At 28.9% G+C, this 24,485-nt stretch overlaps 3 protein-coding genes and 1 long non-coding RNA gene across 5 annotated transcripts; 1 reads left to right on the forward strand and 3 right to left on the reverse strand.

The window, feature by feature from the left end:
• The first annotated feature begins 134 nt into the window (after positions 1–134).
• On the forward strand, positions 135–1,586 carry LOC113385185. 2 transcript variants are annotated; one of them, XR_003367980.1, is made up of 7 exons: positions 135–538; positions 603–722; positions 807–844; positions 923–1,035; positions 1,110–1,264; positions 1,340–1,484; positions 1,565–1,586. It is a non-coding gene; the product is annotated as an uncharacterized LOC113385185 (long non-coding RNA). The 2 variants fall into 2 exon arrangements; XR_003367979.1 differs by having other exon boundaries at positions 138–538; positions 603–844.
• A 3,079-nt stretch (positions 1,587–4,665) lies between these two features.
• LOC113384999 (IST1 homolog) lies at positions 4,666–7,525 on the reverse strand. Its single transcript, XM_026622796.1, has 7 exons — positions 7,315–7,525; positions 7,085–7,257; positions 6,798–7,016; positions 6,416–6,561; positions 5,255–5,365; positions 5,114–5,170; positions 4,666–5,038 (listed from the first exon to the last, which is right to left on the reverse strand). The coding sequence occupies exons 1-7, from the start codon at positions 7,494–7,496 to the stop codon at positions 4,841–4,843; spliced, it is 1,086 nt and encodes a 361-aa protein (XP_026478581.1). The 5' UTR covers positions 7,497–7,525; the 3' UTR covers positions 4,666–4,840.
• Positions 7,526–9,342: 1,817 nt separating this feature from the next.
• LOC113385734 lies at positions 9,343–11,282 on the reverse strand. The gene is made up of 5 exons (XM_026623574.1): positions 11,053–11,282; positions 10,656–10,990; positions 10,170–10,262; positions 10,048–10,104; positions 9,343–9,953 (listed from the first exon to the last, which is right to left on the reverse strand). Exons 2-5 carry the CDS (start codon positions 10,987–10,989, stop codon positions 9,343–9,345), a joined length of 1,095 nt encoding a protein of 364 aa, XP_026479359.1. The 5' UTR covers position 10,990; positions 11,053–11,282.
• Positions 11,283–14,125: 2,843 nt separating this feature from the next.
• LOC113385735 (acetylcholine receptor subunit beta-like 2) lies at positions 14,126–24,441 on the reverse strand. Its single transcript, XM_026623575.1, has 10 exons — positions 24,337–24,441; positions 23,757–23,885; positions 22,536–22,697; positions 21,483–21,639; positions 21,159–21,286; positions 19,460–19,635; positions 18,965–19,105; positions 18,385–18,494; positions 15,792–15,904; positions 14,126–14,362 (listed from the first exon to the last, which is right to left on the reverse strand). The coding sequence occupies exons 1-10, from the start codon at positions 24,361–24,363 to the stop codon at positions 14,126–14,128; spliced, it is 1,380 nt and encodes a 459-aa protein (XP_026479360.1). The 5' UTR covers positions 24,364–24,441.
• Positions 24,442–24,485: the final 44 nt, after the last annotated feature.

Here is a 24,485-nt window from a genome sequence, read left to right on the forward strand (position 1 = left end):
TAAATCTTCCCAGTAAACACGCGATGTGATCTTCTATAATATCGACATCGTATTATATAATGCGGTTATCGAATCTACGCCACAAGAGGATTTTAAACTTGCGTGCGCTTGTGTGTGTTACAATACACGCAAAGCTCGCATTGAGTTGTCTCACGAGACATAAACACGCGCTGTCGGGGTTGATGACATCGTTGAATTTCATGTGAGATACATGTCGTGCGCTGGTGTGTGTTAGCACACATGCAAAGCATAATCAATGACGTCACACGGCGTGAAGCAAACGCGTCGTGCGCTGCGTTGTGTGCGTTGTGTGCTGGTGTGTGTGACCATACAAAGAAAGCTTTACATCAGCGCGCCGTGGCCACTGGTGGAACCGACTGTTTCTTTGACGAAAGCTAAACTAACCGCTTACAAAATGGCGCAATATGTCACGAATTTATCATGCATCAAGTTATATTTTCTTTAGTATAATAATTACATTCGTTTAGTTAAGCAACTTGTTTATGATAATTGTAGAAAAGTGTAGAAAAATGACACTGTAAGTATATCATATATTATTTATATAGATATGTAATTACTTCACGATTTTGAATTCCATTTAGTGCATTATATCCTGGGATGAAGAAACGTTATTTTATGTCGATTTCTTTAGATGACAAAGGAGGTAACCAAATAGCATATCTTACAAAATCTGAGGACAATAATAAGGATCGTTTATCAAGGTTAAAATAATTATTTTACTAAATTAAGACATTAACATATCCATGTGTTCGACATAACCTCACTTCTTAAATCTCTTAAATTAGTCGGTTGAGAAGCGGATCGAGAATGATTGTTTGAATATGTAAGTCACTACAAATATAATAGCTATACAAATATATATAAACAGCAAACACGTATGCCATGTTCATATTTATTTCAGAAGTCGTACAAAATTGGAATGAAACGATGAACAATATACAGATCTTTAGACAGGCTCAAATAATGTATGTTTAGGAGCAACTTGAAGATAATGGAGATTTATCTTCTTAATATGTAAGTTGATTCATATATAGTTGCTGTATATATATTATTTGGTAACAAATACATTATATTTATAATTGTTTTAGAAAACCTCTAAAATTGGGAACAGTATGTCATATATGCATGAACTTGATTGATGTATTGATGTATAATGAACTGAAGATATAATGAATTCAATCAGGTTAAAAAAATGTATGTGCAAAAGCGACTCGAAGACGATTTAGATTTGTCTCCTGAATATGTAAGTTGCTACACATATGGAGTGGTATATATATTATTAGATTCATAAAACACATTATGTTTCAAATTGTTTTAGAAAACTTCCAAGAAGTACATCATATATGAATATCCTGTATCCTCGCATTTGATGTAATGAACTGGCGATAGAATGAAATCAGTCAGTGTTAAAAATGTATGTGTAAAAGCGACTTTAAGATGATGGAGATTTGTACACTGAACATGTAGGTAGCTACACATATGGTAGCTGTATATATTATTATATTATATACAGTAAATCACATTATGTTTGAATTTGTTTTAGAAAACTTCCAAAATTTGGGGCAGTATGTCATATGTGCATAATCTGTATCCTGGCATTTGATGCAATGAACTGGCGATAGAATGAAATAATGAAAAATAGGCAGGCTGTTTGATGTATAAGGAAGTGGCGATAGAATACTTATGCAACACTTCACACTTCACGCCCCAAAAATAGAATTACGTTCATTAGATATACAACAATTTTCATTAAATATACTGTTATTAATATGTTAAGATTGAATAATTTGTAAAAAGTTTTCTAGTATAGTTCATGTTAAAATTTTATAATTTCAAAACTACAATTCTAATTTGTAATATTTAAATATTGTAAAATTTCTTATTATTCACGTAAATAAATGCTTATTCGTACAGAAAAGAATATTAATTGCATTACGTCATCACTTTCAGGTGCTATTACGTAATGAGTCGCCATTTTGTATGACGTCATGACCGAATCGTTTTCATTCGCCAATGACGTCATGACTGGGGTGAACGCCTTACGTCAGACGGTCTTATCATAATAAACAAACATATGTGGGTCAACGTCGATTTTCATGTATCACGAACGCCACGTGCGCCAGAGACCGAACCTCGATAGTTGTTCGATAGTTACATAAATTTGCGGCCGTATCCATTAAATATCGAGGACAATGAATATGGGAACCGCATGTCACACGACCTAAATAAAATATTGCCACGATGTTGTGGCCATATCGCATGTTTACTGGGTTAGCTTTTGAATTGGACAAATTATTTTAATAATCCTAAATTACCCTTGATAAACCTAATTGATTTTACAAAGTCAAATATTGAATTGACATTGTACACTATATTGAACTCTTTGGCTATTGTGTATTATGAAAGCTTCGACATGGCTTAACACTATACATCATCAAGTTGTAACGAGTCATTGATATAACTATATTGGTGGCTGATTTATTGATACTACTTCTAGACATAACGGATGAAAATGCAGACTAATTTCAAAATCTGGAAGAAAAATAATGCTCGGCCAATTGCATCAAAACATTTTTTTATGGCTGGTAAGCAGGATGACGGACTTCGAGCTTCATACAATAGCCTTCTGTTAATTGCTCAAACTAAATGTTTATTTATCTATGAGGTAAATCACACCATTAGAGAATCGTTAATTTTGCCAACGATAAAATAAGTTATAACTACTGTGCGACATAAACCAGGAAATGAATACAAAGGATATTTAGGATAAATTAATTTGAGAATAAAATAATAAAAATCATTTGAAATCATATTGTATAGTTCAAATACACATAATATATCAATAATATTTTGCGGCAGATAATATATCAAAATTCCTTTGAGCAATAGTTTGTGCAAAGACAAATGAATGAAATGGCTGGAAAAATTGAAATCAATCAGAAAAAATGAATCAAAAATTCAAATTGCTGGAAATCATTGTGCAATCATTTGAAGTCTTAGCTACTTTTACACCAATTGAATTATTCCACTTTACCAACTGATGAAACATTGTTCTTGTCTTACGTGAGGTTTATTTAAGATGAAAAAGTATGTATACATGTTAGATATTTAAAGAAAGACATTATATCGGTCAAGAAAGATTAATACTTGAATGAAATTCCTAATGTTCTTTCTGTGCATTTGCGTGAGGCAGCATCTTGTTGCCAGAAATGTAAGTGAACGATTGTATCAAGCATTGCAACATGTCATCAGAGCAGTTAATAAAATCCACAACAACTCTTTTTTTTTTTTTTGATTTATTTTTCATAGAAAGCTATACAAAGTACATTCAGCTACATTTGTGACAGTTATATATTATTTGTCTGCGTGAGAAGGATCGCTATCCTGCGATAGCGCCTTCATAGATGTTATGTTATATTCTGTAGTAAATCATTGCAGATTCTTTTTTTGAGACGCTTTGGTGATGAACTAACACATAGGCAACTTAATTGGTTAATGGGCTGGAAATCACAAGTCACAATAGAAAATAAACTCCTAATATAGAAGACAATTATTAAACCAATATGATCCTACGGCCTACAACTATGGGGTGCGGCCAGTAAATCGAACATAACTATTCTACAAAGGTTCCAAAATAAAATTTTGAAAGAAATCGTGAACGCTCCAAAATACGTTCCCAATTCGTTGATACATCAAGATCTCAGAATTCGAACTATAGAAGAAGAAATTAGTCTTTACAGCACCAGATACAAAGCTCGTCTAAGTCGTCATCCAAACGTATTAGCGTCAGATCTGCTTAAGCCTTTACCACCATAACAACTCTTTAAATGAGAGATTGTTCAATCAGCTTCGTACCGCTAATTATGAAGTCAAAAAAAGAAATTGTCTGACCCGATTTTACAATCTGTTTGACTCTGTGGTAGAGTTGTTATGGATCACATCGGAACCTGATCATATCGAAAAATAATCTATCATATCTCACAGGCTTTTAAGCATTGCTTAATAATATGAATCTCCAACTTCAAGGCGATGGATTGAACTTGATAAAAACAAAAAATGTCATCGCTGCTTCTGTAGCCAATCTGCTATTATGCAAGAAGAATATCGGAAGACGAGATTTTCATAATTTTCCAAATTTGAAAAATCTTCTTAGTAATTTTTGAAAGATTTCAGGATATTTTAAATTTAGAAATATCAGGCTGGGTGTTAGACCCATTTATATATATATTCATTTTTCATTAACAGCATTAACAGCATTACATGGTTAATAATAATATTAAAAAAATGAAAAGCTGAATGAGTATTACTATTTACATAAATATTCAAAATAGTTAAACATACAACAATCATATTATATATCATAATAATCATAATGATCAAAGATACTTTAATTAAATATTAAATTAATCTTATTATTCCCATGGAGGAAAATATTAAAAAAATGGAAATACTGAGAAAAGTTTCAAAAACTGCACAAATCTAATTTAAATGGGATTTATGTACTAGATTATTTATTTATATTAAAATTTCTGAAATATTTGTGTATTGACTATATTTATACCAGGGATAAAATAGTAAAATCTTCATATTTTTTGGAATAAAAGCAATATAATGTACCAGGTTCAGAACCAGGATTTTCGTGCATATAGAAATAAATTCTATTAACATTTCAACAACTTTAAATTGAAATTATAACTGTTCATGTAAGGTTAATTAAAACGTAAATTCATATTGTGCTCCTGTGTTCATAAATAATAAAACTATTTACTTTAAAAAAAAAGCATAAAAAGCGAGTTTAATGTTACTTGTTTTAAATGTCTTATTTTTTCTTTTTGAGCTCTTCAAATCTTCTACTCAAATCATCGAAATCTATATCATCGAGATTTTTTGGTTCATTAGAATCTGCATGGTGAATGGGTATATCAGAAGGCACTGAAGGCAAAATAGGTAGCTCTGGATAATTATCATTATTAGGTGGTAGTTTAGATCTAGGCTGAGGTTTAGGCTTTGAACCATCCTGAAAAATGAGTTAGCTTCTAGTTTTAAAATACATTACAAAATTTATAATCATACAAATATTCATTTATTATACCTGCATGTTGTCAGAACATAATGAATCATAAGCTGGAGGCATTGCTCCTATCTCGTCCTGAGGGTCGAATAATTTTAATATATGAAATGAATTTAATAAAATACTTATAAAATGATAATTAATTACGTCTACCATAATTACCTGCAAAAAGCTGGTATTAATGTCTTTTGTTTCTTTAAGATCTGGTACAGATGGATTGGGTGAAATATTGTAATTGAATGCGGATATATTTCCATCGGGATTCTTGTTCATCTAATAAATTTGATTCATCAATATATATTGTTGAATCATAATGTTATTAAATATTGTACAACATAAGTTGTACAAAGTTAAAAATAATAAGGTTATTGATTGTTTTTTTTTTTGGTATAGAGATCTTTTAAAGATTTATTGGTGAATTAAAAACACTTGACTACAGTTTGAAACATTAATTTTCACAATCCTCATATAAAATGCATGTAAAAATCATGAGCAAATATTCATATCCAGTTATACTGCATCAACAGTAATTATTATAACAAAGGGTATAATTATAATGTCCAGGACATTAGTTAGAAGTTTGCCCAAGAACTGAAATATTCCGAAAATACGCGAACCGCGATATGATATTATGAAATCCAAATTTGAAAAATAATGATTTCAAAAATTGATTTATATTTAATTTTGCATAAATTAGAAAAAGTCAATATAGTCAACAAATTCAAGAATTTTTAAAAAGTGTATTTGATAATTAAAAAAATTTAAAAATCATGATATTTTTCCAAAAATATCAAATTTTGGAAATGTAAGATGTATAAAGTAAGAATGGCATATATAAAATAAGATCAACTTTTTTACACAAGACTTTATGTAATATTATTATAAAAAGTATGTAATGTGCCTGCATATTTACTACCCTTACAAAACTATACGTAACTGGGAAGTTGAAATCTATGGGAAGTTAAAACCAAACTACATATTTCATTTGAATTATAATAAGACTAATCAAATAAAACTAAGAATTTGCACAATTATTTTATGTTCAATTTTTCAAATTTTAATTATGAACTGCTTTTTAAAAAAACTGATTATTTTAATTAATTTCCACAGTTTACCGGTCATTTTAGAAATATAATTTATAAACATTTAATTTTAGTTATAGCTGCTAAAATTATTTTTTGAAGTCCAGTTCAAAATCTCGTAAAATGCAAAGCAAAATAAGGAATAAAAATATAAAGGTATTAAAATATTCATTGATTAAATCAATTATTTCTATCATAAATAGTTGAATTTTGATTATTAAAATTTGCTATAAAATCCTACCTCTGGATAGTTAAATGGAAGAGAAGGTACTGCTGGTACTGGTGGTGGTTGAGGATATCCAATAAATCCTGCTTGTGGTGCTGGAGGGTATGAATTTCCACCTAAATAATTCTTGTCAGATAAGTCAATTAGCATGGCATCCATACCTACAATCATTTATATAAATAAATACCATGGGAATTGAAATTATTTGAATAATCATAAATGTTTATGTAGTACCTATATTAAAAAAAACTAAATCAACAATATCAAATAATGCTAGATAATAATGATGTAATATAAAGATGATATCATTATTATGTTGACAATAAATAATATGTGAATAAGTCATGGTTATATACATATAAAACAAACTCAATAAAGGGCTTTCTAATCTACAAACCTATTGGCCGGTTATCTTCCCTCATTATTTCTGGATCAGGCTGATAATCAATATTATAAATTTTTGCAATTTCGATTAAATATTTCTCTACAAGCAATTTAGGTGGAGTTTGAACTATCATCTTGTGTTTGAGCTTTTCTGCAACAGTCCCTATAGTATCAGAACGACACGATTCTGCATACATTTTACCATACTTAGCAGTTAATATATCTGAAATAACTAATCAAAAAATGAACCAATTAGGACATTGCACAAATAGTTAAATAGAATACAATAATGAAATGTACCTTTGAGTTCTTGAATGTCAGATTGCATACGAGGTGCAACCCACAGTAAGCTGGATACAGCTTCAGCAAGACCAGAATCTAACTCTTTCATTTGAGTTACAAGACCAAACCTAGCTAAAACCAGATCACAGTACATTTCTACCACTTCCATGGCTTCGACCATATAATCCTCTCTAAATAATGAAACTGTTCATTACTTAATTTTAAATAAGAATTCTGTAAACAAATACCGTATGATGTGCTCAACACGTATTTTTGCTCTTTCATATTTTCCTGTTTGCAAATAATCTGCAATTTCCCTTCTAGCTTTTTGGGTTAATTCCGTTTTCTTCTTTTCCATTAATTTTAGTCTATTTATTGACAGTCTCAAATGCGTTTTTAACTTTGTATAGTTTGGACTGCTGGAAAACATTCTGTACGATTTAGATTCGAAGTATATGTAAATTTAAATAAAAAAGAAATAATTTGAAGTGTGTATGTATATAAATTACTGTAGTGTACTACATAAATGTGTTACTATAATATCCGAATGAAAGTCAATTATGACGAATTTAATGTATGCACTTAATAATGACTCATAGTATTATACATGTATTATATTTTCTAGGATAATGACGTTCACTGACAATTGCTGTCAATCAGAATCACAGATAATAACAAAGACCATAATTTAGATGACAGAGTACGTGAGCATAGCAATAAACAAGTAAAAATAGATCGGAAACCATAGATAAAAGAAAAGGATATAAAGATTTGCATAGATAAATAAGCAAATGTAAGCCCTTATTTGCCCTTATTATTTATAAATTTTTGTAAATTTGATCACTTTCAATAATTTTTCGTCACTTTAAATAATAAACAAACCCTTATTGCTTTTAGGAGTTTGTTTATTAATATGAAGTCAAACACTTGAAAGTTGCCTTAATGCAGGTTGCAAAAACTTTGAGATAGGTGTAATAATTAACTTAATCAACTGAAATTTAGTTTTGAATTAACTGTTATTTCGAAAATAAAGTTTTCCCTTCTCAAGATTTTAATGAATTTTTATAATTCAGCCAATTTTCGTAAGCATGCATATATAAGTAAATAGTTCGTATTATTAACGACTATTAGTGCACGAACTTTATCGCCACGTTAAATTTCATTGAAATACGTTTTTTTAAAAGAAAACTAACATATTATTTTGTAAACTATTAAGCACGATTAAGCAGCTGGAGAAGCTGCTACAAGAAAATACTATTGGACGTACGTACGTATATCGTACGTACTCAGTCCTTGATATTAATTTAAATAATTATTTAAATTAATGGTAACATTTCTTACACAACCAGAAAAATTATATAAACTGCTTGTTAGGTAACACAGACGTGAAAAATCTATTTATTTCATTATTCAATAATTTCTGTGAATAAAATGCACACATCCAAAAACTTGAGGTAGCGAGATTTTAGCGACAACTGACGAACATTTTTCACTTCTCTGTACAAAGAAACGGTTTGGCCGATCAGTATGAAAAACTAATTTCTTATCGAGTTACATCGAATGTCTTTTAAATATTAAATCATTTAAATAAAGTTCATTTAAATATGAAATTTTAAATCGCTCCACCCGTTCCTTAGAAATGCCGACTCAAAACTTCGAGAAGCATAAAATTAGCAAATCGGATTTTTTCGTTAATATATAATCTCCTTCAGGAAGTTAATAAAAATAGATAAAATGGTATAAAATCTTAAGAAATGTAAATGAATTCAAAGTGAATCCAAATTTTATTTAAGTTTAAATTTAATTATGAAAATTAATTAATCATGAAAGTTTACAATTAACATGTTGAGTAAATTCTAAAGTAGCACTCAAATAGTTCATATAATTATGGAAAATATTATAGTCCTCTGTGCGAATCATAAGAATTTGCTAAATCTTAGACTTATTTCTTATATAATTTGCAGATAATTTTTTTATGCGATTCAAATAACTAGCTACTCACACATTTAAATAAAAACAAATTGATGAACTATTTAAAACATAATATTAATTGCTGCATAATATTTATTGCTGAAATACTCTGTACTTTTGACCAATAATAAAATATAACTTTACACGAGCGTACTCAAAACAGCCAGAAGAGCTTTGAGTCACCAAGAAAATAGCAATATCCAAATTATCTAACAATAGGCACTAAGTTAAAATAAGGAAAAATTCAAAACAAAAATAATTTAATTTATTTTCTAAATATTGTTTATCAATAAAGTAATTATGACTTATTTATTCTTAATGCCTGTCTTAACAAATGTAATAATAGATTTCAATTTGCTAGAAACAATTTCTACTTTATCAGAACTGAGTTCATAATTTTGCAGAGCATCTGATAATTCTATAAGATCTGACACAAGTACCTTTTGCTGGTTCAGAAATATGCCTGAAATATTTGAATACAATGTTTCTATATTCGGTAGTTCTCGTGTTTCTATTTTTTTTAAATGTATGTTATGTGATGAAGAACTAGAATCTGAATTTCTCACTCTTGAGGATTCAAAGGAAGTCAATAAACATGCATTCTCAACAAAATTTTGCTTTCCTTCAGATTGTTTTTCATTTACTGAATCATTGGAATCTTGACTGGTTTTAAATAGCGGCTGCAAATTTTCTTTATGTTCTGATAATATGTGATATCTCACTGATTCTCTGTATGCAAATTTTTTACTACATATTCGGCAGCCATACTTTAGTTTATTTTTAGATCTATTAATTTGGTTGATATGTATTTGCTGTATATGTTTCAAAAGTTGGGATTTAAGAATAAATGTTAATTTGCATTTGGAACACCGATATTGAATTTTGCTCTTATCGAAAGACATTGTAGTAGTTGGAGCTGAAATTATTTGTTTAATAATTTATTTATTAATGTGTTTAAATTATATGAAGCTAAAAAACAAAAAATCTCTGTATATAATGAGGATCAATACCTGTCAATCTAAGGGGCAATGGCAATTCTATAGTAGATTTTGCTCCTTCTACTGTAACTAAATAAGAAAAAAGTTATGTTAACGATAAATTAATATCAGCAGTTCATTTCACATAAACTAACCGCTCGGTTCAGCTAGCGGAATAGGTGCAGGTGCTGGTGCAGGTACGGGTATAGATTCTGTATGTTGAGATGATTTCTGATTTACACAGGACTCTGAAATATTATGATTATTTAGTATTAAGTATACACTGAAAAGTTTCGGGGTCCTTATGATTTAAAGTAACAAATATTTAAGGATTAAAATCAGTAGGTCCAAATTTTTCAATGAAAATTAATTAGTTCAGTAAAAATTTGCTGTTGTGCCAGGTAGTCTAAAAATTCGATTTCAGAGTTTTTGCAACAGATATTTGTTGGGTAGTTGCAAATATTGATTTTAGAAAAACCCTGGACACAAGGTGAAATATCCAGATCAAACCAGAATGTATGGTTCCAGTATTGAATATGCTATTAGTTGGTTTAAATTATATATTAAATAATTAATTCAGTGCACACATACATTATGGGTAATAGTGCCAATTCTGCTCTTCAGTGAATTATTATAAATACCTTTGTCATTATTACGTGTGTATTTAAAAGAAACTTCCATCAAGCAATTTTCTTTTGCCAAAGGATCACCATTGAAACCAGGCATATTAATCGTTGGTAAAGATCCTATTTTTAAATTTGACCCCATCCAACTCCCAGGAAATCTACAAGTTTCACTAAAATGTTCAGTGCAGAGTCGTTTAGCATCAATTTGTTTATGGCTCATTGCCAACAGTTTTGGGTCACCAATTCTACGAAACCATTCTTCTCTAACATTTACATAAAGAGGAAACCGATGCAAAAGTGCATGTTTGCGGGACTTTCCACAAGTAGATACTACACACTTGAAACCCATACTGCAGAAATAGAAACATTTATTAGAAATAACAGTATTGTTTTAACAATAACTGTGGCTCACCTTAACTTAGTCTTTTTATTGAATTCAGTGATATATATACACAAATACGTGCATATACATAGGATAAATAAGCATAGTTGGCTTACTCACTAGTGGCAGACAGTAGTTTGGTCGGCGTGGCCTATCAGAAATTAAAATCTGTTTTTTTTTATGAAAATGATTAAAATATAATAATTTATTCTCTCTATATAAATCTCATTTATTTTGCATATTCTTTGTTTAACATACAAATCTTTAACCTACAATCAAGTATTTCTACAGTTGTCAAAATACATTGATACCAACAGTGTTTTCGAAAAGTCACATTGCTTGAAAATAAAATAAAACTAGTGGTGTGCATTGTGCATATCCTTATGCATAGATAAAAGAAATGTGCTTAAGCCATAGACCTTATACAATTTGTATTGGTCTATGGCTTAAGCTTATTTATCTATGGGGTGCATGACATCGTGCCTTAAAGCAAATTGCTAGAACTTCCCGTACCGCAATTAAAAATCTTGGTAAGGAACCCAAAAAAAAATATACAAAATGTGTACACATTATTAAAATCTATATAAAATATCTGAAAACTTATTGTACATATGTCCAAAAAACATGTTTGACCGCCAAATGACATTTTTTAAACTTATTTTTATTAAGAGTCCATAATCGCTGGACCTGCCTTTCCAAAAATATATTCAGTTCTTCATCTCATCAATACAAGTAAAATGTTTTATTTATTATTAAAATCGGACGCTCCGTTCTCTTAAAAACTGAGTTACCGTTTTTGGCACTTTTTGCCCCGTATCTTCGGAACGGCTAGACCTGCCTTCGCCAAAATCTAATCAGCAAGTCTCCTTATAAATACGAATCGAATGTTTTTTTAATTATTTAAATCGGTTGATCGGTTCCCGAAATCGTCGACGAAAATTTGTATCCGCACACACACGCACACACATACATTCATTTTTTCCAAAGTATGTCAAAATATTCAGAAACCTTTCAAACGTAAAGATGTATGTGAAAAAAAAGAGCTGTTTTTAGGGTTTTCCGGCAATTATTCGACTTTTTCTCGCCGTAAAAACCATCCTTGGACTTCAACAAACATTTTAAAAAAATAATTGGCCAAATTGATCCAGGCGTTGTTGAGCAATGCGCTTACCAACACATTTTGCGATTCATTTTTATATATAAGAAGATTAAGATAACCAAGAAACCTACAAATTAGGATTAGTATTTTACACATTAAATTCTTATTTTTAAGATTTTATTGAAAAATGACCTTTACTTGGAGACTGCTGTCATTCTATTCTAAGCAGTTATATTCAAAGCAGCCAAAAAACGCTTAACAAATTTTCAAAAATACTTTTTACGCACAAAAATAAGTATGAAATAGGTAACAACAAAATAGATTTCTTCAAGACAAATCCCAATTAAATAAAATGTAACTATTTCCTTTCGAAAAAGCAGAAACCTTCTTCAATTATTTTGAGGCAGGAAGTATAAAACAAATTGCTTCAAATTGCGTTGAACGAGAAGAAAAATTTATTTTGGATTTTTTAAAAGAGATCCAGGCCAAAGTATCTTGTTGCAGAATCAAAAGTACGAGAAAAGTAAACGATATTTGTGTTACACTTTGTTAAATCGTCTGTTTAGTTATATTTAGTATCTACAAATTCTAAGACGCAAAAAGCACAAAAAGTCTTGCAAAAATTAAACATTTTAACAGCCAGCTTATGTAAAACTTAATATATGTATTTTTTTTACTTTTTGGTTCAATTCTAAATATACCGTCGACCCCTATTTTCATTTTGTGGACCCCCAAATTTAGTTTTTGCTGCCTTGGACCCTATGAAAGTTGCCATGGACCCCTGGGGATCCATATGGACCACTTTGGGAATCACTAGACAATCAAAAGACAAAGCAGCCGTTTTGGAAAAGCAAAATTACAATTTTAAATATGTGGTTTTGTAATATCTAACAAGGTGGTTTTGTAATATCTCAGAAATTATGAATGTACGTAAAAATTATAACGGTAAAATAATTGTCGATTTAATAAATACAATTTTATATTTTTTTAAATTCAAATTGTTTGTCAAATGACAATGCTAATTTAAGGATATTTGTGGTGAAAAATACCATGGTATTTTTATGTTTTAATTACATATAGAAACAATTTTCATAAGAAACGTAATGTATTCAAAGTTAAGAATAGTATATAATAATAAAAACTTTCAACAATTTTCAAAATGAATTATAATAATTTAATCCTCATATTGATTCATACATCACATTATAAACTCTAATATCTATCTTTATCTTATATTCGTTTTCAATATTTGATTCAATACTTTGGCTTCACAGAATTATAAATACATTTATTATAATCTCACTAAAAACATTAAGAACTCCTCTATGTGCAAATAAAAATAAAAAAAAACGAAAAATTAGCTTCTCATTCATATATCAATATGTTATAATTCTTAGACTACATTTCTCATATAAAAGTTTTAAATATTTATGGATATTTCGAAGAGTATTTGAATATTTATATTTGAATATATATATATATATATATATATATATATATATATATATATATATATATATATATATATCATTTCATTTTCTTTCAAAAAAATTATTAAATTATCTTAAGGAGTAATAAATAAATATTTTATTTGATCATAATTATATTTACGAATCATGTTTTCTTTAATAATAAGTTTATATATTATTATACTTTATATACCTAAATCAGAATATTAATATTCCCCAATCAATAAAACCTATGAGTTTTTATTCTTTATCATACAATAAAATGATTGTTCACTATTTATTAAATTTTTAAGAACTTAAAGTTCTTCTCTTAAACATAAGGCTCAATTTTTACCGATATTTTCTCAGTTTATAATAAACATTAATTTCATAAATTTCTGACATTTTTTTATCGTTCTGTTATGTAGTTTTAAAACTATATTTCTATATATATTCGATTTATAAATGTCTCACTATGTTTGAAAAACGCTCGATTTTCTATTTCGCCAAAATTTAAATTATTTAAAGTGACCTCTTACTTAAGAATTGTATTCATTTAATCAACAATCTCCTGAGATCTATAAATTTCGAGGCGGGGCCTGAAAATTTCTGGAGGCATCATAAAATGATTTCGCCCAGTTCCAACTTCAGTATTGGTGACTGGAATCCGTGTATCGTATAATGATGGCGACTGGAAGATAATTCCAAATGTTCCTCCAAAGCAGGCCAACGTGAATAACCACAAAAAGAAACGATCCAGGACCATAGACACAAATTTCCAGTCTTCGACTATCTGCAAATACTTTTTATGTTAAAGATTTTTATGTTGCATACATGTAAGCGTGCTTATATGTAAACATTATGGGTGGGTAAGTTAAAGTAATCGCAAACAAATCAAAATAATTTTTTTAATATCTTCACATTTCAAAGGTTTCTGAACATTTTGGCAAACCTTTGGAAAAATGGATGTACGTGTGTGTGTATGTATGTTTGGATACAATTTTTCGTCCACGATTTCATGGGGTGCATGGATCAACCGATTTGAATGATTCAATAAACATTCAATTCCTGATGGGAAGACGTGTTTATTAGATTTTGGCGAAGACAGGGTCACCCATTTCGGAGATACGGGACAAAAAGTGCCAAAAATGGCAATTCAGTTTTTGAGGTAACGGAGCGGACGATTTAAATGATTCAAAAAACATTTTATTTGTATTGACAAAATGAAGAATTGGTTGAATTTTTGGGTAGGCAGGTCTAGCGTTTTCGGAGATACAGAGAAAAATGTAAAAAAATTATATTTTATCGAATGTTATAATTGTAAAGAATAACGAATCATTACATTTACTTACAACCATACTTTTTGGAAATTCGGAACAATCTGGGACAAAGAACTTGAAATCGGGACAAATATTAAGTTTTCTAAAAAAAGCAGGACGTGTTTAACTTTCGCCAGAATTAAAATTAAAATCTGAATTATTTTCGATATATTAAAAAAAAGACAAAAAAATTGAAATAATCTTTTTTTCCGAAGGCAATTATCTTGACAAAACAAGCAAAAAGTTTTTTGAATCATTTCAAATCGAATGCTTAGCCTTCACAAAACTGTAATTTTTTGCACAATTAGCTCGGTATCTCCAAAATGATTGGGCCTGCCTCTGCCAAAAACTAAACACAATTTCTCCCAATCATTACAAACTGAATGTTTTTTGAATCCTTCAAATCGGATACTCAATTATCTCAAAACCTCGATTTATATTTTTTGCACTCTTTGCTCCGTATCTCCGTAACGGCTGGACCTGGCTTTGCCAAAAACTAATCAGCACATTTACCTATCACACACATCAATTTTTTGAAACGTAAAGATTTGCAAAAAATTTCATTTTCGATTTTCAGCCCATTACTATAACTACCCTACAGAAAGTTAATTATAATCATAATAATTTTCATCTATTTGAGACTCCAAATGTACATCGATTCAAAAATAATAAGATCTTAAACAATTTGTTTTCCAAATTATCATGCACATTGAAAATGTATGAAATGACGAAATTATTATCAAACATGATTTATAGTTGTAAAATGGTTTCTTTAAAAAAAATCGTAAAAGAGTTTTAGTTCCTAATGCTTACAATTCATGAATTGTTGCACATGAAATAAAATTAATAAGTAAATTATCAATTATATTTTATGTCCTATGCTTAATAATTATTTTGTCTTACCTCATTATCTTTGTCTGCGTCTTTGATATGCTGAGCAATGAATCTAACTCCTTGAAGAGCCGACAAAACTTCAGGTGATAAATTTCTTGGAATTGTGTTTTCAGAATCAGTAACTGCTGAAATGATTGAGCTTGTTGAAATGGTTAGGTTTATGTTTAAATATTTCATTAAATTTAAATAGGTTCTGACATTTACATGTTATCTACCAGTAATACAAACATAAATAGGAAAAACATAGCCCAGTGGTTGAGTTTCTTGAAAGAACAAGGTATGTGTAAAGTATTTTTACTTGAAAAAAATAAATAAAAATTTCTTTCTGAATAAAAAATGCTTCAAACGCCGTCCCAAAAAAGTGAAAATAAAATAATAAAGTAGAATAAAATATAAAATTAACGAGTGGTAATTAACGAAATGTTCGAGGAATATTGAATGTTTTCAAATAGATTATTATAAATAAATACTGTAACATTGTCTAATATTTATAAGAATTATATAAACTGAATTTCAAAGTTGAAATTATTATATTTTAAAGTATATTAGAACTTTAGTCAGAATTAAAAATAAAATCTGAATTATTTTCGATATACAAAAATATATTTTTTTGAAACAAAATTAAATCGAGAAAAGAATTCTTTATAAGAGCAGTTGCTTTGTCAACACGAACACTTTGTCACAGAAATGTTTGTTGAATCATTCAAATCGGATGCATAATTCTTGCAAAAACTGCAATTTTTTGTACATATAGCTCTGCATCTTCAAAATTGCTGGGCTTGCCTTTGCCAAAAACTAATCACAATTTCTCCTAATCAATACAAATTGAATGCTTTTTGATCATTCAAATCGAATACTCCGTTCTCTCAAAATCTCGATTTCTATTTGCTGCACTTTTTGCTCCGTATCTCCGTAACGGCGGGACCTGCCTTTGCCGAAAACTAATAGCACATCTCCCTATCAAAAGGAATCTAATGTTTTTTGAGCCATTCAAATCGGTTGATCCGTGCGCCCGAAAACGTGACTGGAAAATTGTATCCATACATACATACACACACATCCATTTTTTCTGAGGTATGCCAAAATGTTCAGAAACCTTCAAAACGCCGAGAATTGTAAAATTTTTCAATTTAGATTTTTGGACGATTACAATAACTTACCCTACGGGAAGTTAATAAATATTTCGAACGTTGCATAGTATGAGATATATTAATATATATATATATATATATATATATATATATATATATATATACAGTGCTGGATTTACAGTAGGGGCAATCGGGGCTACTGCCCAGGGCGGCAAATTTTGGGGGGCGGCAAAATTTGGATACTGAGAAAAAAAATTCTATACAATATAATCAACTTTTTTGACAACATTTTTTATTTCAAGAAATATAATTAACAAAACATAATACGATTGCAATGCAAAATTTGGGTTCAAATAAATGTTAACTAAAATTTATTATTTTGCCTAGCCTCCCTCTCCGAACGTAAATTATCAAATTGGTTATTAAGTTATCAAATTTGGCAATTTGACTAATATAAAGATCCGTAAACAAGGTGAAAGTTTAAGAAGAATATGTTCTTCAGTTCTCGAGATCTTTTAAAATGACGTATTTGTGCACTTCCAAGCTTATAGCGTCGAAAAAAAAAATTAAACTAGTGACTCATGGCATTTTGCTTTAAGACAAATTACTGAAACATCCCTTACTGAAAATTACATTTTATAAAGAGCTTTAAATTTTATTGAAAAATAAAAAAAGACTTCTAAAACACATTTTCTGTATTTTGAAATTTTTCGAAAATTACGAACTTTTTACTAAGCAATCGCGCTACGTAGCTATTTCAGAGAAGAAATATCGAAACTCAATTACCATTTTTCGTAATTGCCTGTACCAAAAGCTAATCTCCCCATCAATACAAATCTAATATTTTTTAATTATTCAAGTCGATTTCGAGAACACGGATCAACCGATTTAAATGATTTCATTCCTATTGATATGGAGACGTGCGATTAGTTATTGGTCAAGGCAGGTCCAACTGTTTTGAAGATACGGGCCAAAATGCCAAAAATAATAATTCAGTTTTTGAGGAAAAAGCGACCAATAACATTCAAAAAAAATTACAGAATAAATAACTGCTTAAATTTACGGGGGGCAGGTCTAGCGGTTTCGATGGTTTCGATGGTTTCGATGGTTTAATAAAAAAAATTGAAAAAGAAACATTTGGCGGACAAAAGTGATCATAAGACATAAACACATTAAATTATCAGATATTTTAAAGATATTAGAATAATAAGTATAAATTTTGTTTGCATTATATAAGTTCTGTAACATTGTTTAACCGTTAGACTGCGACGCGGCCCTTTCGCGCTTCTATATTTTACCCATAGCAGCTGAAGCAGCGCGATTGCTTTAAAAAAAAGTTCGAAAGTTCGTAAAATTTCAGGGATGGGGCGGCATTTTTGTCAGTGCCCCGGGGCGTTAAATTTCTAAATCCGGCCCTGTATATATATATATATATATATGTATTTATATGTGTGTTTTCTAACAAGACCGAACAAAGTTTATATAAATATACAATATTACAATAATAATACCTGAAGAATGAGGTACATTTCCTGGGCAATCTATTTGTTGGCATGCTTGTCCAATACTATTTACACTTGGTTCTTTTAAATCTCCATTAAAAGGGTCGTTCGTACCATCTCTAAACAATAGTAAATTAATTAACATTTGAATATATAAAATTATAATTTGGTAAATTCATTCAAAATATTTATGTGATATCAATCTGAATATTTAAAATTTATGTTTTTATTATTACTATTATATTGAAACAATAGACATACTCATATAGAAATAGAGTATTTGATAATATTTTGAGAGAAGCTTACACACCTACTTCATTTTTAATTTCCGGCTCATGGTCGCAAGTTGATATAATCTACATATCAGAGAAGCTCTATTGTGATAGAATAAACTTGCCTATTCGCCATTTGCTCGTATATTATAGAAATGGTAAACCAATTATTGAAGGCAAGTGTGAATAGGTTTTATTATTTAGTCTAAATTCAACACTCTTACTACAATGTACTGATATTAAAGAATATTCATCCTTTATATACTTAATAATTACAATTAAAACCCCGAAAGTGTTGAACAAAAAATTATAACAACCTGTTTTCTGTGTAATTTGGTAGAAAACTATCATCATAATCAGGCAGTACATATTGTGTTCTTCGCATCATCAAAATTTTGGGCATAAAATGCAAGAACAGTTTTCGAACCCATGGAGACATATTGTGCGTCGACGGTGATCTGCAACAATTTAATTGATTAAATTAAGACTTTCATATTGAGCAGAACCATGAACAAATTTATTGGACAAATTGTTCAAATTATATATAAAATGTATAAAGTTTAAATATATTTTTTTCATTCATATTTTAATTTATGAATTATAAATTTTTTAAATATTAAAAATAATAAGTATACTTTATAATTTTGTAATTACAATTGAACAATGTTTTTAGACCCCATTTAGTTTTAACAATACAAAACAACTACTGAATATCCATAATTTCATCTTCGACAAATTATCTTATATTTCAAGTTCCTAAGTTTTCAAATTGATAATATTTCTATATGATTCATTTACTATGAATCTCTTACCTAAAATGTACATTAAGAACACAAACTGTAGTCCAAACGCTGAGCGATACCAGAATCATGGTGAATAGCAAATATTTTCCCAAAAGTGGTACGGCTAATGATGTTGGGGGAATAATTTCAGCTAATAGCAGGAAAAACACAGTCAACGACAGCAGGATTGAAATACATAATGTCACCTGAAAAAAATTTAAGGTATTAGTAAATGTTATAGATTCAACAACAAAATTCTTCATTTTATTGGTCTTACTTATGTAAAGTTCAAATGAACAAAATTAATCAAAATCAACCGCAATAACCGAAAAATGGTCACGGCTACACCAAAGCTTTAACATGCACTTATATAAGGTGACCATACGTCCCGGATTGGCCGGAACAGTCCCGGGTTTCCACCTTATGTCCCGGGTTATTTTAAAAGCATGATTTTTACTAGATTCAGATCTTTAGTCCCAAATAGTTGCAGTTTTTCAAAAATTAACAGATAAATTAACAAAAATTATGAAAACAAACAAACAAGTGCTAATGTTTTCAAAATTAAAAGCGCGAAAAACATATAGATCAATATAAAATATAATATCATAGATGTAATATGTATGACATATAATCGAATAATAAAGTTCTTACTAAAAGTCCGTAATTCTTATAAAATAAAATGCTGTTATTATATACCTCCCGTCCCGAATTAGCATAACTAAAAATTGCCGACCCGGCTTTGACTTTGAAAAATATGGTCACCTTAACTTATAAGCTCAGGATTTTGAAACTAAACATTTTGTTTTCTTTCTTTTTTGTCATGACATTTGTGATCAATATGTTTGAGTTCTGGGACATACTTTGCATAATAGTTCTTATAGGAGAGAATTATTAACTTCCCGTAGAGTAAGTTAAAGTAATCGCAAAAAAAATCAAAAATAAAATTGTTTGCATATCTTTACGTTTTAAGGTCTTTTGAACATTTTGGCATAACTTAGAAAAAATGCATGTATGTGCGTGTGGGTTTTAAATTTTCGTCATCGTAATTTTCGGATCAACCGATTTGAATAATTTAAAAAACATTCAATATCGTACTTATCAATACGATAAGAAGACATGTTGATTAGTTTTTTGTAAAGCAGGTCACGCCCTTTCGAAGGCAGGCGACAAAATGTGCCAAAAATGGTAATTGATTTGAGAGAACAGAGCTTCCGATTTGCATGATTCAAAAAACATTTTAGTTGTATTGACAAAATGAACAACTGATGAAATTTCTGTGAAGGCAGATCTAGCGGTTTCGGAGATCCAAAAAAAAAATAATTTTGACGAACAAAAATAAATATAGAATAAAATTTTATAGATATTTTAATAATAAGAACAAATTTTGTTTACTTTTCTATTAGTTCTGTACCAATATTCATCCGTTATAAAGCGCGATGGGGCGCCCACGCGCTTCTATATATCGTTTCTACGCAGCTAACGGATCGCGATTGTTTTGAGAAAGAGTTCAAAATTTCCAAAATATTTCAAAGTATAAAAAAATCAAAATTTTCAAACAGATCAATTTATTTCTAAAATTCTAAAAATCTCGAAAATCGATAATTTTTGAAGTTCTAAAAGAAAATTGAATGTTTTTTAAAAATTGTAATTTTTGGTACGGAAAGTTCCAGCAATTTGCCTTAATGCACGATGCCATGCACTATCAGTTTCAATATAATTTTGTTATTACCTTTTCTCCTGAATCACTTGGCAGATAGAATACGAGTACGGTAAGGAATGTAATCCCAACGCATGGAATTATCAAGTTCACTGTATAAAACAGCGTTTTACGCCTCATAGTCATTTTGAAAGTTATGTCTGAAAATAGTTACATATTTACATACATATTTATAAATATGTACCAGTTTTAAATTTGCCAATCGAATCACTATCAGCATGCCAAATTCTTAAAATAATATTTAATTATAATTTATAGCTAATGTTTGGATATGCTAGTCTTGATAAATTGGAAGTTTGAAGAATTAGTAGATTATTTATCATTATGGATGAATACCTGAAAATGGCTCTGGACAACAGGGATAATATTCTTCATTTCGGCTAGCTGGCACCTCTAATATGTCCCATTCTACAGAATAATAAAATTCGCTCAGATCTATTCCTTTTAACACCAAATTGCTTCCTGGCATTTGATCCATGTGCTTCAGATCCACCTGTTAAATGTAGTGCAAAATAAATATCATATTGATAATATATTTTATACCACAATTTTCGTAAGAATCAACATGAAAAATAAAGCAAAAGTTAAATTCATATGTGATTGCTGCAAGTAATCCAGCTAATATATATTAGCTGCATTACTTGCTTAATTTGGAGTTTTTTTATTTTGCAGTAAAGTGTAATTACTGTAAGCAAATTACTTATATTAGAAATCTTAAAATAATCACAACGCAAGATAATGACATTAAATAACATTGCATTATCAAATTAAACTTAAATCTTTCAATAATAATAAAGTTCCAATTTACAAAACTATCACAATTCCTATTACAACTCATGGCATCGAACCTAAAGAACTTATACATCGAAAATCCAATCAAGATTATAGCGAAAACTATTAAGTATCTAAATAATTTAATATTTTTCATTATGACATAAAGGGCCAGTGCTGAAGCTGTAACCCGGGCTATGGAGGCCCCGGGTTGCGTAACTACAATAATTTTTTTTATTTCATATAAGACAAATATCAAATTAATTATGAAAGCTATGTGATAACTAGACATAATTTTGAAAAATAGAATAACGTGAGGAATGTGAAAACACAATTTTAGAGCGCTTATACAAAAATTAATAACTCCTTGCATTTATTTTTCACAATAAACAAAAGTAAAATTATTCATGAAAACTTTGTACTAACAAAATTTAATTTCAGAAAAATGAGTGTTTAAAATGTAAAATAAAATTTTAGATGGTTAGGATTTTTTAATGTTTTCCAATTTGAATCATGTTTCTAAAGCTCTGAAGCATGCAACGTCATTTCTTGAACAGATTGTGCGAGTTAAGAAAACAAAATTAATTGAATAGTTTACTCTTTAAATAGTATTTTAACCTGTGCTCCATTATAAGTCCATGATCCGAATTTCATAAAGCAAGTTTGTTCATCAAATGGAAAGTATTCTACATTAATTTCACATGAACTTTTATATATAGCTGGAGGTTTCCATATGACTTCACCAGTGTACTTTAAAGTAGCTTTGGTCATCAATGTTACCTATAATAACAAAACATACTTATATAGTAATGCACAAATAATAGTTAATATTGCATATTTATCGTTTTTGATTATTTATGCACAATTTCATTGTTTTTTTATTTTATTTAATTTCAATTTAAATTTCATTTGCTTTCAATTGTGTTTATTTTAATTGCTTATTGGTATAAATAACATCATATCGTAATATCAGCATGGAAAATGCATATTTAACGATTAAATGATTACTTACTTAGATAATCAGTAAAAGCTTTTATTGACATAGCCTTCCATTAATTTGAAAATGTCTTATTTTAGTATATATGGAATCTATTAAAGTTAATAATTAATATAAAAATTTTGTATACCTAATGCATTTTTATATTAAAAGATGTCGAAGTCCTGAAAAAGATTAATAACCACAGCAAGAAGAAATTATTGGAGTAATGGATAAATTCAAATATATAAAAACCAATTATATTAAGTAGTATTTTTTTACTTTCGAAAATTCGAATTTTAAAACAATTTCTATGCCTTTGGTGATCTCAGAATTTAAATCCGACTGATGCAACGAATAATTTAAAATATGTTATAAAAACTTGTAACACAATATATAATTTGCAAACTTATTTTGAATTTCTCTCGAAATATATAATTTGTACATTTTCCGATACTTTATTGGATTTTTTAACCAATATAGATTACTTATAGATAAATTAAATATGATATCATTGAAAAGACAAAACATTCACTCGGAGCTGATAGAGGCCATATTAATGAAAAAACAATTTTTTTTACCATCCAAAATATTCTTCTGAACAAATTCTGTAATTTGATTCAGTTGAAAACACTTATTATTGATTCAAATGATTTTTTTTTCAAATGCTACAAGCGTAGTTTCTATTATTTCTATTAATCATAGTTTGTTATAACATTTGGAACTTTTTAGAACAGTTATTGGAAAAAGTTGAATTTTTTATAAAAATCAATTTTTTAATAATTTTTAAATTGTTAAGAAATTAAATACCAAATGAAATGATTTAAAAAATATTTAAGGTTTTCAAAATTTGTTTTACTTACCTCATAATTACCATCCCAATTATTATAAAGAACTATATCTGGGAGCCATATGTGCTCAGATGGCACGTATAACATTTCAACGCCACCATATTCATCTGGATCCCATTTCAGTTTGTAATCAATCCATTTCTAACAATATTTAAAAGAAATCATTACATTATACCTGACATCTTACAATATTAATAAATATTTCCTAAAATGCTGTGGTTTTCAACCTTTGAGGCGTGCCCCCTTAGGACAGCGCAGGACTGTTATAAGAGGGGCGAACAGCAGGTTACAAAATGCAATTTTCGAAAATGAAACAAAAATGTTGAGATAATAACAAAAACTGAATAAATATTTAATTATTTTCATGTAAATTTTTACATAGTACAGTTTATTAATTTGTAGCCTGAAATTACAATATAAGTAGAGTATTGATAAAATTATATTATCAGCAAAATAAAGAACGCGAATGTTTTAATTGTGAGCACGATACGAAAAGGTTGCAATCCACTGTACTATATACCTTTGTAATTTTCTCCTGATATTATTTTTATACATGACAAATATTTTACTAAATAAATTTTTCTTCTCTTACCTGCTCAACCCAAAGGTTTGTAGTCATAACTTGATTTTTGAGATTGACTTCAATTAATTGTGATAATTTCAAACCTAGCCATACAGTTAAAGTTTCAGTATTATTTTTCACTGGTCGTATTAAACGGTTGTAATTACTAAGCAAATCAT

This window comes from Ctenocephalides felis, unplaced genomic scaffold (genome assembly GCF_003426905.1).
Source record: "Ctenocephalides felis isolate EL2017-DRISC unplaced genomic scaffold, ASM342690v1 CF-g0.4_SCAFFOLD_03571, whole genome shotgun sequence".
In the NCBI taxonomy this organism is placed as follows: Eukaryota; Metazoa; Arthropoda; class Insecta; order Siphonaptera; family Pulicidae; genus Ctenocephalides; species Ctenocephalides felis.